Here is a 14,606-nt window from a genome sequence, read left to right on the forward strand (position 1 = left end):
GGGTGTATTCTGTTACAGTGGTGTATATTGTGACTCGCAATGTCCTCTATTTGGCAACCCCAAAAACACAAGCTTGTGAACATATGCCAAGAGCGGAAGAGTGATATTGTAACACAAGAAGATATAATTTGCTTCAGTTTAGTTCGGAGCTTGTATAAAATATATTATTTCCAGTAGCTGATTTCCACTTTGAGTAAATGACATGTGAATATTTAGGAAATGTACTGAGTTATAAGTTAGAACCAGGATATTATAATGCTTACAGTTCATTTTATTTTCTGTGATCTGTTGCCTGCAGATATCCGTGAGACAGCATTTGTTTACGCTATTACAACCGCTGGGGTGATCCATGCAGTGACACAAGCCTGCAGCATGGGGGAGCTGATGCAGTGTGGCTGTGAGGTAACCAGGAACTGGGGTCCTCCTCCGCCTCTTGCTATTGGGCCAGGAGCTGACGGTTCGGCCTGGGAGTGGGGAGGCTGCGGAGATGATGTGGAATATGGGTATGAGAAGTCACGCCAATTCATGGATGCAAAACGGAAGAAGGGGAAAAGTGACATAAGGACCTTGATAGACCTCCATAACAATGAAGCTGGAAGGCTGGTAAGAAACTCAGTTAAGTCATTAATTACTTTGCATGGAAAATAAGTACAGGTACAACTGGATAACTTTACACTACAATCAGCTTAGACATAGATTGGCAACCTGTGAGGGGTGACCTCTAGCTGTGAAGACTGGTGAATGTAGTTAGCTCATTAGGTTTGCCAAAGGCTGCCTTACAATATTGTTAAGGGCCACATCCTGATTCAGAAAATGTAATTTTGTATGCAGTGGAAGGATTTTTTGCCATTGTGCGTACATTGTGCAGTTTCTGCAATGGTCTTGCAACAGCGTCACAGAGAGGTTTTGTTAATAAAGTTATTGAAAGCCAGTCAACAGGGTGAGGTAACAGGGGAATGGTGACTCAAACACAGGCGTGTTGTGACTGTATCAGGGGGTGTCACAGCTTGCAGCCACGATCCTGTAAGCCAGTGGTTCCCAACCCTAGTCCTCAAGTACCCCCAACAGAGCACGTTTTCCAGGTCACCCGGCAGGTGCACTCATTATTCAGACACATTTTCAAAGATCCACAGGTGGAGCTAATTATGTCACCTGTGATTCTGTGTGGAGAGCTGGAAAACGTGCACTGTTGGGGGTACTTGAGGACCAGGGTTGGGAACCACTGCTGTAAGCAGTTACATGGGCTACTAGCGGCCATGCTGCGTTGCCATAGATTTGCACAGAAAGTCAGGCAGTTGATGTTTGGTAATTTTGCATCCAATAGATGCATATCTGTATGCAAGCAACCATTCAGAGATGCTGCCAATGGAGGCTGCACTATTTTGGCAAAAATGACTTTGTCATATCTGTATTTGGTCTCAATCTGTATCATCTGGCTATAAATGATAAATGAATAGCTAATCCTTATTATAAATATTATATATAAATAAAGCTCAGTAGCAAGCCTGGTCTAGCACACGGCAAGACGTTCTCTAGAAACATATTCCACTAGGTGGGAACACATTCAGATATAAATGTGACACTATGTACATGGGTGGGGCATATTTGTTAAGTACACAAACTGTGAAAAGATTACTATGTTGCTCTGCCAAATGTGCTATCTGCATAGTAAAATAAAAATGTAGGTGAGATAAGAACACAAGGCACACCAGAAGTACATGCTTTGTGACCAGTCACAACAATAATGTCCTATATTTTAGGCATAGTGCACTACGGCCCTCGTTCTGGTTGATTCGTTATGCTGCGAAACAGATGCTTTGTTGCCCACCGAATTGCCGCCCCCTCTGCCCGCCGCGGGATCCCCTCACAACCATGTGAGGGTAATGTGCCATGTAGACACATCCCCTCGCATGTCCAGTTGCCGGAGAAATCATTCGGTAGTCGCCGACCATCGAATGATTTCTCTAGTACTTACAAACAGGGTGGGCGGCTAAGGTCATGTGACATCAGCCTCCTGCACCCAAGCACCCCACATCACAATGCTATTTGCATGGGAACGCCCATGAAATGCTGGATGTTCCCAGGCCCTATCCCGGCCACCGTCCTTGTCCGCCGTCCCCCTGTGTGAGCACCATGCCGACAGTGCAGAAGGCCTGCACAAGCGTATAACTCTTTATGCGCATGCTCAGGTCCCAACCATTCCCCGTGCAAACGCGCAGAGGACAAAATGGACTGTATTGAGCGTCTAAATTTCAGAGCAGACCCTTTTTCAGAAAACACTAATTGGGGGAATTCAATTACCAGCCTTAAATAATCACAAGTAAAAAAGGGAGAGAGTTGCAGGCTCAAACTCCCATGGCTATTCAATTGTGTTCTCTTTTCCCCCCTAAAGTCTTGCTAACTCTCATTTAATAAACATGTTACCGAGTGTTAACACTGGTTTAATAGGTGTTAACACTCAAAATCTGTGAACATTCACAGATTAGCATGTTAATAGGATAGCGGCACCCAAAAACCCGCTAATTACTGGGGAATCCCCCACCCCCTTCTTCAGGTGTAAAAAAATTGCCTGACAAGGACTGGGGCTAACTGAATAGCCCCGGTGGATCGGTTAGCATACGGTAAATTACCACAGATAATTGAATTTCCCCTTTATCTGCCCACACACTAACCAATCCTACTTTTTGCCTTGCAAGCCGAGTGACAAGACTGTAATTCAGTTCTGGGTATGAGATATGTTCAATTGGAGGTGAATTAACCTTTTGACTCTCAGGTTGCATATCTTCTCCAGTTATAAAAATTACATTTAAATATTTTATGTATACTCGGATGTAATAAAACTTTTAACTCTTCTGAAATACATTGTAGTATTCAATGTTCACATCATATTCCACAAATGTAAACTAATTTGCATTCTGTTATTCTACCTTATTTATTATCTCCTGCCACTCGTTTAAATGCACATATGGTACTTATGTAGTATCTGGGCTGCCGATTTTTTGATTGTATGCCTTAAGTTAAGGCATACAATCAGATGCGATGCGATGCGATATCGCATCGCATCGCATCGCATCCGATATCGGATGCGATGACCCGATTTTTCCATAGGAATCAATGTTAAAATGATTCCTATGGAAAAATGGGTCCTTTTCATACCCCTACTATCCAAGTGGGCATGGAGTTGGATATAAACCTGTGGCGAGCGTAGCGAGCCACCGAGCCCGAAGCGTGGCGAGCGAAGCGAGCCCCGCGAGGGGACGGTATTCGTCCCCTCGCGGGGCTCGCTTCGCTCGCCACGCTTCGGGCTCGGTGGCTCGCTACGCTCGCCACAGGTTTATATCCAACTCCATGCCCACTTGGATAGTAGGGGTATGAAAAGGACCCATTTTTCCCATTGAATTCCATGTTAAAATGGACTCAGTCCATTTTAACATTGATTCCTATGGAAAAATCGGGTCATCGCATCGCATCGCATCGCATCGAATCGCATGGTCGCATGCGATGCGATGCGATCTCCCGATTTGACCCGATTTAGAAATCGGCAGCCCAGATACTACATAAGTACCGCACATATAATAAAATATCTAAGTAAAATAGTCACTTGCACCAGTATCCTATAAGGTCCGAGGGTGGGTTTCAGGCTACCCTATTAAAGCCAGTTTTTTTTTTCAGCTGAAAAACGTGCCGCAATCAGGCACTAAGAAACGGTATATGAGATAAGTTCCTGGACCCATGCGCTATCTCGAGTCTGAAGGGCGGCTTACAGTATCTGGCATTATTGCTTTGCGTTCCTGAGGCATGCAAAGCATAATACCCAATAAGTTCCGGCATCGAGGGATCAGCCCCCTCTGCATCCTTGTTATCTTATGTACAGTTTAAGGTGATTCAGAATCTTAAGCCCCATACACACTAGCCCAGCGGTTCTCAAACTTGGTCCTCAGGACCTCACAGTTCACGTTTCCCAGGTCACCCGACAGGTGCACTCATTACTTACTGGCACATTTTAAAAGATCCACAGGTGGAGCTAATTATTTCACTTGATCCTGTGAGGAGACCTACAAAACATGCACCGGGTGGGGTCCTGAGGACCGACTTTGAGAACCTGTGCACTAGAGCATACACACTTGCCGATGCCTGCTCCGAGGTGAGCGACGGCAGAGGGGCAGCGGGGTGAGTGACAGCCGTGCTGCAGTATGGCCATCTTTAACGATGACCTCCCTCGTCCGGACATGCTTGGACGAGGGAGGGGGTCGTTAAAGAGGGGGGGGGCGTACACACCAGGCATTATTGTCCACAATATCACTCAGAAAGCCTTTTCTGAGTAATATTATGAACAATATCGCCTAGTGCGTATGGGGCTTAACACATTTCAGTTAGATCTAAGCTTACGACTGAATAGGTGGAACCAGGCTGGAGCTATGTAGTGTTGGACATAGACATACAGTTTTCCAAATATTTTAGGATAGGTGCACATGTGCACTGATAGTGTTCAAACAAACTAAGCAGAGAGATAGGAGGGTAGGCATTCCATAACATACATGCAACAAACTAGCTATTTATTGGTAAAAACACAGGGGAAAAGTTTTAAGGTTAGAGCAAACTTTCTTGAATCACGGCACCCTAGAGTATCAGAATTTTTTCACGGCACCCCTAGGTAAAAAAAACAAAAAAATTATAACATTAAGTATATTGGGTTTACAGATGTAGCAGACCTTATCCTTGCTGGCGATCCGCCAGCAGCATGCTGCTGGCAGATCGCCAGCAACACGGCGCCTCTATCTGACTGAGACGCACGTGCGTGGGGGACGGGCGGCGGCGGCGGGGCGGCGAGGCGGACGCAATACTGTCCGCCTCCCACTCGACAGGGATGGGGGGGACCTCTGGCCACTGTGGGGGGGTGCGGTCGCCCGGTGTGGGCACCGGGCGACCGAGGGCAGCACCGTCGGAAGGTGACGCGCGCGCACCTCATGCGCGCGCGTCCCCTTCCGACATACAGATGGCGGCGGGGCAGGGGATGGCGATGGCGACGCCATCGCCATCCCCTGCAAAGATGAATCCCGCTACATCTGTATCTGTGATACTTAAATTCAGTTATGTGTTAAAGGGTAGGATTTGCTTCTGTTTATACACATAGATTGGCAGCCACCAGCACTGGTTTTGTCCCTAAATAATTGACCATAAATAATTTAACTTGGTCCTGGACCACCAACCTGTGGCACCTTTGCAAGTGTCCCATGGCACCCCAGGGAGCCACGGTACACAGTTTGGGAACCACTAGGTTAGACAGTTCCATTGCACCAATATCAGAAAAATAGAAAACCTCACTGAAAAATCAGAAATCAACTATTTCATAACAGTACAAGTAGAAAGGTGGTGGGTGGCAAGTGTCCTCATTTATAACTTAGACCCTGCTGTCATTAACTAGTCACTCAGGATCAGCGAGGGCAATGGATCTTGGCTGTTTGCTCTGAGACCTGTGATTTCCTATCCATGATCATAGAAAACTATTTTAATTAAAGAGCCAAGAAACTCAAGAGCCTTACATGAATCATGAATTAATTAGCAATGAGCGATAGATCGTAGAGGCAGGCAGCCGTGTTGGCCATGCAGAATTCCTGGGGGTGGCGGGTTATGCCTGCAGGGGAAAAAAGATGCATTCCATGGGAGAAGCATCTAGTTTTATCTCACCAGTCTATCTCTCCACCTCCTCCCCTGGCTCTCTCCTCTCAATCTCTCACTCCCTCTGTCTCATCCTGTTCCTGTCTGTTCTCTCTTCAGCTAGTTCTATACTGTCAGTTTACATATGTAATTGCTATACATTAAATACTTGCGAAATCATGGAATCATCTCTAAAATATCAAATGTGTAGCTTTTTGGTGTAGGAGAACCACAAATGCCACAATTTGGTGAACATTCCCCTCATAGATTTATATACCAAAGTTTTCAGATCTTTGCTGTTGAAGAATCTCTACATCTCTTACGGCTAATAGGAAATCCGGAAATTCATGTAGCTGTATCACCTGTTACCAGGGGTGGTCTGGGCACTGCATATCACCTAAAGTAGATGCATAGGTTTCCCCTGCAGGGATGAGCTGTTGCTAAGCAATGCCTAATATTTATCACTCATCTGAAGTGCTATCTGTTTTGTATCAAGAAATGTCTGATGAAGTCAGCATGGTGCTGTCTATAAGATGACAAATTCATTTCCAAAGACAGAGGTTCCTTTGAACAAAAAGCTTTTCCCAAATACTTCCATTCCAAGATGTCATTTTGAGATCCCTATCCTGTACCTGTGGAATGGGTGCGCTCATTTGTCTGTATTGGAAGTATCCCTGAATAACTATATATCTCAGCAGCAATATAATCGGTCGTTAGCACAATTATATTTGAGCAAATATGCAGTAGGCAAGTATGACAACATATGGGTAGTATTTAAAGGTAGAAAAATGTTGTGCAATATTCTTCCCAATGGAGCAGATATAATAAGCCTTTTAAAGTGATAAAGTGGAAGCCAATTAGCTGTGTTTGAAAAATGGCAGTTAGGAGTTGATTGGCCAGTGCACCTTCCACTTTATCACTTTACAAGGTTTAATACATCTGTCCCAATGTTCAGTAAAACATGAATGTTATTCTAGTGTTTTTTTCTGTATAATGACATTAAAGTGTGGGAGATGCTATAATGGTCCATATCAGCAAAAAGCCTCACATAGAACATGGGGCCTGATTCAGCCCTGGCCTTCCGTGAGAACAAAGCCAGCGATTGATAGCCATCACCCGCCATTCTCAAGTTGAGTGACAGATGCTAGGCATTTGGAGGAGGTATGCTGGCGTTTTCTGGGAGTGTCCCGGACAGCGCAGGCATTGCTTGTTCATTGGGCATTGCCTGTTGATTGGAAGGAAGGTCCGCTGACATCAGCAGTGGCCTCTTTCTCCCCATGGCCATCACAGCGCTGAGTAAGTCTGCAACCATGGGGAAAACCATTAAATGGTGAGGGATTGCGAATGGTTTTCCTGCTGTGTACATGGCTGTGAACATTTAAGAAGCCATGCAAAGGGTTGGGGGGGGGGGGGGCCTCTGGCAGGACAAAATTTACCTGATTTGTTTCAAATACTTTGATAGATACTTTATTATCAATTGTTCTTTACTCACATAAGACTTACCAAAATGTACGTATCCCTCCTCTTTTTCTCTATGCTGGTGTGGTTGTAGTCAAAGATGTACCTTTATTTATATAGATAGTGCTCATGTCTGAAAATGTTACTCTTCTGGGACAAAGGGGGTTATTCTAGTTCACTCTTTCTGACAAATTCCTTCTTAGATGGACACAACCATGTGCACTGCAGGTGGGGCAGATGTAACTTGTGCAGAGAGAATTAGATTTGGGTGGGGTTTTACTTCAAAGTGAGATCTATATTGCAGTGTAAAAATAAACCAACCAGTATTTACTCTGCACAGAAACTCACCCAAATCTAACTCTCTCTGCACATGTTATATCTGCCCCACTCGCAGTGCACTTGGGTTTTGTCCATCTAAGAAGGATCTTGTCAGAAAGAGTGAACCAAAATAACCCCCAAAGTTACAGATCCGATATTTCCTCTCTCTTCCCATAGTAGATACAAAAGAGGACCACTCCCTGTTTGTACACATACTTAAAGGGACAATTGTACCCCCAATTCAAATTATGCCTTAGAGTAGAACCATTTTATTTACATTACACTGCACATAGTGCCCCTTTTTCATATTACAGAACATAGTAGTGCCCCTTGTTCACATTATGTCAATCAGTGTACCCCTTATTCATGTAACACTACACAGTAGTACCTCTTATATGTGTCATGCCACACAGTAGTGTCCCTTATACAAAATGCTCACAGTAGCGCCACACAAAATTCAAGTGTATCTGATGACCAACAAACCCTATCCCCCCCCCCTCACCTTTTAATTCTTCCCCTTTAAGTTTTGTATTGTGCCATGTCTTCGGTTTTTCAATGTGATTCCATTTCTTTTCTTCCAATTTATGTTTATAACCTTAACTTTAAAACAAAAAATTACAAATGTAAAAAAATAAATATATATATATTGAATGTTTTTCCTTTAAGAATGCTTATCATTCAGTGGAAGATTGCCCTAGAGATCTGATGTTATTCTGTCTAGATAGGCGTCTGAATAACGACACTTGGTACTGTAACTGCACCCCCTCCAGGCTGTCACTTTTTCAGTTGTAGCATATTCATGTCAATATAATTGTAGGTTTAAGATTGTTTAAACTTGTTGGACTGAAAATACAGTTAGTGCAGCAAATCAACTTTCTGCTGAGCATGATATACATCTTTAATGCATAGCTGTAAAGGTGATTTAAAAGGGATAGAAAATTAACATTTTTGAAAATATCATATAAATCAGGGGTGGCCGGACTTTTCTAACCCGGGATCTACTTTTTGAACACTTACTTACTGGTAATCTACCGGAATTTCCCCATGTGCAAAAAATATTCCCTTCCAAGTGCAATATGCCCCTTACACATTAGCCATACAGAATATGCCAAAATTCGCATTAGGACACACGGTATGAGCCAACGTTCACATTAGGACGCCTGGTATGAGCCAAAATTCACATTAGGACACAGGGAATGAGCCAGAAATTCACATTCTAACACAAGGAATATTCCAGAAATTCACATTCTGACAGGGAATGAGCCAGAAATTCACATTCTAACACCGGGAATATTCCAGAAATTCACATTCTGAATGGGAATGTGCCCGAAATTCACATTCCAACACAGGGAATGTGCCCGAAATTCACATTCTGATACATTGAATGAGCCAGAAATTCACATTCTGCCACAGGGAATGAGCCAGAAATTTACATACTGATGGAGCCATAAAACATCCCATTGAACTAGGACCAACAGAGGCCCTTTCTCTGTCATGTAAACTCCCCCCCCTCCCCCCCTCTGCACCAACCACATTACACACTTTAATGTTCAATTTGTCTGCGGCTGCCGCTCATCCTTCACGCCCACCATTAGAAGAACCTTATTAAAAAAAAAAGATATTTCTCACACTTTATTCTGGCCGCCGCTGCCGCTCCACCTTCCCGCCTCCTCGAGTCAACCGCACAGCTTCAGAGTTCAGATGAAAACTCCCCAGTCTTACATTGCACCGGTGCGTGGGTGCGCAGTGACGTCACCTGCGCAATGCACTGCTGTGAACACTGAAGCCAAGAGGCTTCAGAAGGGTAACGGGGGCATAAAACTTTAGAAAATGATCACGATCTACCAGCGGAAGGCCCCAGATCGACCGGTAGTTTGCGATCGACCCATGAAATAAATGAAGCCTAAAGTTATTTACTTTACTATAGGGACCAGAAGATGTATAAATCACATATATTTATATTATTATTAGATACTGTATTATTAAATTATATATATATATATATATATATTGTTTGTTATGCAGGCAGTGAAGAACTACATGAGGACAGAGTGTAAATGTCACGGACTGTCTGGCTCCTGCACTTTGCGAACTTGCTGGAAGAAAATGCCGCACTTCAGGGAAGTAGGAGACCGACTGCTTGAAAGATTTAATGGAGCCTTCAAGGTGATGGGTGGAAATGATGGGAAGACCATTATCCCTGTTGGGCACAACATCAAGCCCCCTGATAAACAAGATCTCATTTATTCTGCTGACTCTCCAGATTTCTGCCAGGCAAACAGAAAAACAGGCTCGCCGGGGACTCGGGGCCGTGTGTGTAATAGCACCGCTCTGGACGTGGGGGGATGTGACCTGCTCTGTTGCGGCAGGGGTCACCGGGAAGAGACTGTGGTGGTGGAGGAGAGTTGTCTGTGTCGCTTCCATTGGTGTTGCATTGTAAACTGCAATAAATGCACTGTGAAAAAAGAACTCAGCATGTGCCTGTGAGACGAACTCCACAAAGAGGGTGGCTCCAAAGCTGCCCAATCTAATTAATAAAGGTCATCTGGGCATTGCAGGCACCTACACGTGGACAAGGAACTCAGACACAGACCTCCCCCCCCCCCCCCCTCTTGAACAGAGGAGAGTTTTTGCTTGTTGTCTAGTGTTACACAGAAACAAGAATCAGCTCTAAGACTTGGAGAGTCACATGACTGCATCTCATTAGTGATTGGTTCAGGAAGGTTAAAGGTGCACACATTAATTCACAGTATAATCAAAAGATGGACTTATTAGCTAAGAATGAGGCATCAGAAGGCATTTAAAATATATAGATAATAAAATAAATACTGGGCATCATTTTCATATAATCTAGTTGAATTCATTCTGATGGTGCACGTTGCTTCATTCAGACCATTCTTCATAATCATATTTATCTCAATTCTGATGGGTTACATAACATTTTCCACACTCTTTAAATATACAGTAGGCGACTGATAAGAAACGTGCATGTCTTTTGTATTTGTAATGAGCAAAAGCAGCTTGGTTTATGAATTTAATATATATATATATAAATATATATAATCACAGGGGCTCAGAACTCATTAATTAACTAACAATAATAAAGAGTGGATATTTATTTAATGTATTGATCAATGCATTAAAGCAGGGGTGTCCAACCTTTCATCTTCCCTGGGCCACATTAGAAGATGAAAATTTGGTTTGGGCCGCACATAAATCAAAATAACAGTAACGATACCTGATCATCCAAAAAAAACCATAGAAAACATAGTTAACATATTAAACTTAATTGGAAATGAAGTTAGTGAGATGTTTGACATTGTTTCTCACATTCTGACACAGAGAATAAGCCAAAATTCACATTCTGACACAGAGAATAAGCCGAAATTCACTTTCTGACACAGAGAATAAGCCGAAATACACTTTCTGACACAGAGAATAAGCCAAAATTCACAATGTGACACAGGGAATGAGTAAAAATTCACATTGTGACACAGGGAATAAGCTGAAATTCACTTTCTGACACAGAGAATAAGCCGAAATTCACTTTCTGACACAGAGAATAAGCCGAAATTCACTTTCTGACACAGAGAATAAGCCGTAATTCACTTTCTGACACAGAGAATAAGCCGAAATTCACTTTCTGACACAGAGAATAAGCCGTAATTCACAATGTGACACAGGGAATGAGTAAAAATTCACATTTTGACACAGAGAATAAGCCGTAATTCACATTCTGACACAGAGAATAAGCCGAAATTCACTTTCTGACACAGAGAATAAGCCGAAATTCACAATGTGACACAGGGAATGAGTAAAAATTCACATTGTGACACAGGGAATGAGTAAAAAATTCACATTTTGACACAGAGAATAAACCGTAATTCACATTTTGACACAGAGAATAAGCCAAAATTCACATTGTCACACAGAAAATAAGCTGAAATACACATTCTGACATAGGGAATGAGTAAAAAATTCACATTCTGACACAGGGTGCCAGATAACACATATGCCCCCACAGTGCCAGATGACACAATGCCCCCACAGTGCCATATGACACATATGCCCCCACAGTGCCATATGACACATATGCCCCCATAGTCCCAGATGACACATATGCCCCCACAGTGCCAGATGACACATATGCCCCCACAGTGCCAGATGACACAAATGCCGCCACAGTGCCAGATGACACATATGCCCCCACAGTGCCAGATGACACATATGCCCCCACAGTGCCAGATGACACATATGCCCCCACAGTGCCATATGACACATATGCCCCCACAGTGCCATATGACACATATGCCCCCACAGTGCCATATGACACATATGCCCCCAGAGTTCCTCTTCTTCACCACCCCCCAAACCATGCCACCCCACCCGACCTGTATTAAGTCTGACTTACTATTTTTGCTGCGCCGTCCGCCCCTCCACATTCAGCACTGCAGCAGGACCCAGTCTTTATGCCGCCAGATATGCCGCCTTGTCTCCCTATGGCCGCCGACTGCACGTTAAGTGCCAGCCTCCACCAACTCCTTTTGGCGCCTGACCATCCTGTAAGCGCCGTACGTCAGTGCGCGGGTGTGTGGTGACGTCACCCGTGCACCCACGCACCTCCGCAAAGGACTGCTGGGACCGGGCTTCAGAAGAAACATCATGCCCCATTGAAGCCCGTTCCCAGCAGGTTTTATTGCATTGGGCCGCATTACTAGCGGACCTGGGCCGCATGCGGCCCGCGGGCCACGGGTTGGACAAGCCTGCATTAAAGGCTGCAGCCCCACCTTTAGGCATGCTATCTGGTCTAATACTCACAGCAACTATGCTTTCAAAGGTGAGGTAGTTATCAACAGACCTTTTGCAAAGCACATAGTGAAATTTGTTGACACAAGCTATAATAAATAATTTAACTTATTTTTCATAGCTTGTGTCAAATAGTTGCTGTGAGCATTAGACCAGATAGCATGCCTGAAGCATAACACTAATGTGATAGCTATGTTTATAGTAATTATTTTGAGCAATAGAGTAGGACCTACAGAACAGTGGGGTCCCGTGCTGGGGGCTGCAGGCTTAAATGCATTGATCAATACATGAACTAAATCTCCATTGTTTATTATTGTTAATTTATTTAGTGAATGCAGAGCCCCTGTGATTTCTATTTAAATAATGTGGTCACAAACCATATGGCACCTCAATTATATATATATATATATATATATATATATATATATATATATATATAACATTGTCACAGGGATAAAGAGCTAATATAAACCTGTATGTACCATCCAGCAGATCTGTATGCTCTAAGGCCCTTATTCAGATCTGATTGCAGTACAAATTTGTTCTCAAAATGGGAAAAACCATGTGCACTGCAGGTGGGGCAGATGTAACGTGCAGAGAGTTAGATTTGTGTGAGTTATTTTTGTTTCTGTGAAGGGTAAATACTGGCTGCATTATTTTTACACTGCAATTTAGATTTCAGTTTCAACACGCCCCACCCAAATTTAACTCTCTCTGTACATGTTACATCTGCCCCACCTGCAGTGCACATGGTTTTTCCCATTTTGAGAACATATTTGTACTGCAGTCAGATCTGAATAAGGGCTTAAGTGGACTGTACAGGTAGGATCAGGTTAGGTGGCCTTTGGCTTCCATTCACAGACAACCTACGCCCACATCAGAAAATGGTTATAATAATGTGATTACGCTCATGATGGACAAACAACACGGACGATACTATACTATAATGTTTTATATTCTGAAAGCATAGTACTATGGAGGGCATTCTAATTTGCTCGCTAGCATTTATGCACATGTGCAGCCGCTTGGTGAGAGTGGGCATGGCGAATTGCTTATTGGCTGTCCCGTTTGCACCTAGCAGTGTGGGCGTGGGGCGGCAGCGAGGGGCTTCACCTATGGGCGTCCCCATGAAAAAACTGGATGTTCCCATGGAATTTCGTCAGGGACGCTGGTGCCAGGGGATGGGCAGCTGACGTCACCGCAAGTCAGCTGCTCGCCCTCTTCCCTTACAAGGTAGCCGCAAATCTAAGACACTCTCTAGTGTCTTAGAGATGTGTACACCTTAGAAATCATTCGATAATCGGTGGCCATCAAATGATTTCCTCCCCTGCACGCAAGCTGAAAATGGATGTTTATGCAAAACATCCATTCGCATGCATGCGGGGAAACTCAGCATGCGAGGGGGGGAGGCGGCGTGCGGGCTGCCTGCATTTAATGCACGTGCAAAGCTTTGCGTGTGAACCAGAATGACCTCCACTGTGTATGTGCTACTGATAATCAGCAATAATGTTGGTTTTATATTAAATGATAGTGTATCAGTGTACATGGTACAGTCAAAAACTTCAGAATCCCAGACAGGACCGAGCCTGCAGTTATTACAGTCATGCTTACTGTACACATTGGAAACTTGTTCTGGTCCTGATTGTATAAACGTTTAGACAGCACTGCATACAGTTGTCTTGGAATCCATGAGAAGTATAACTTCAAAGCCCTATTTCTCCAATCTCAGCACTTATACTCCAGTCATCATACTGATACCTTGTTTCTTGAATGTGAATATGAACCTGAATATATACTTATCAGATGAAAAGGAGAGACCTTAAGACCTGCAATTAAAAGTCCTGTCCTTGGCGGGCAATTATAGAAGGACAATTGACTTCCGAGACTGTGGATCTTGCTTGTTGTAAAATGATCAACTTTCATCCTTGTACAAAGTTCTCAAAGTTCGGTATAATCTCCATTACTGATCATTGTACAGATTCACGCAGTATTGGTAGGAGGAAATGTGTGTATCATATTGTATTTTTTACTAATAAAGTTATTTAAGATGTTTCTGTTGGGTAAAATAAAAATATGCCAAGAAAAACAATTCAGATTAAAATCAATTATATGTTTGCTACAAAATCCCAATTATTACTCACTAAATAACAGCCAATCAAAATGACGGACACCATAGATGGATTATAGGGGGTTTTCTCCCCCACAAACATGACAGAGGAGCGGGTTAGAGCTTACCTTCAGATCCCTGTAGGTGGCTCCACCTGTCCAAGCAGTCTGCTGCCATAGGGTGCTGTCCCATATTCTGTCCTAGCCAATTGTGTCACTCTTAACAGATACATTACTGGGAAGAGGTGTGGCTGTGGTCC

At 43.5% G+C, this 14,606-nt stretch overlaps 1 protein-coding gene across 2 annotated transcripts in view; it reads left to right on the plus strand.

The window, feature by feature from the left end:
* Positions 1 to 12,682, plus strand: part of WNT6 (Wnt family member 6) — a 124,187-nt gene extending 111,505 nt beyond the window's left edge. Inside the window, exons 3-4 of one of the 2 annotated variants that reach the window (XM_083153728.1) lie at positions 299 to 615; positions 9,460 to 12,682. In XM_083153728.1, coding sequence (XP_083009854.1) covers positions 299 to 615; positions 9,460 to 9,921 — 779 coding nt within the window. In that variant the 3' untranslated portion in view covers positions 9,922 to 12,682. The remainder of the gene's footprint in view (positions 1 to 298; positions 616 to 9,459) is intronic. The other variant, XM_083153729.1, reaches the window with a different exon arrangement.
* The last annotated feature ends 1,924 nt before the right edge of the window (positions 12,683 to 14,606 follow it).

This window comes from Crinia signifera, chromosome 7 (assembly GCF_055691185.1).
Source record: "Crinia signifera chromosome 7, ASM5569118v1, whole genome shotgun sequence".
In the NCBI taxonomy this organism is placed as follows: domain Eukaryota; kingdom Metazoa; phylum Chordata; class Amphibia; order Anura; family Myobatrachidae; genus Crinia; species Crinia signifera.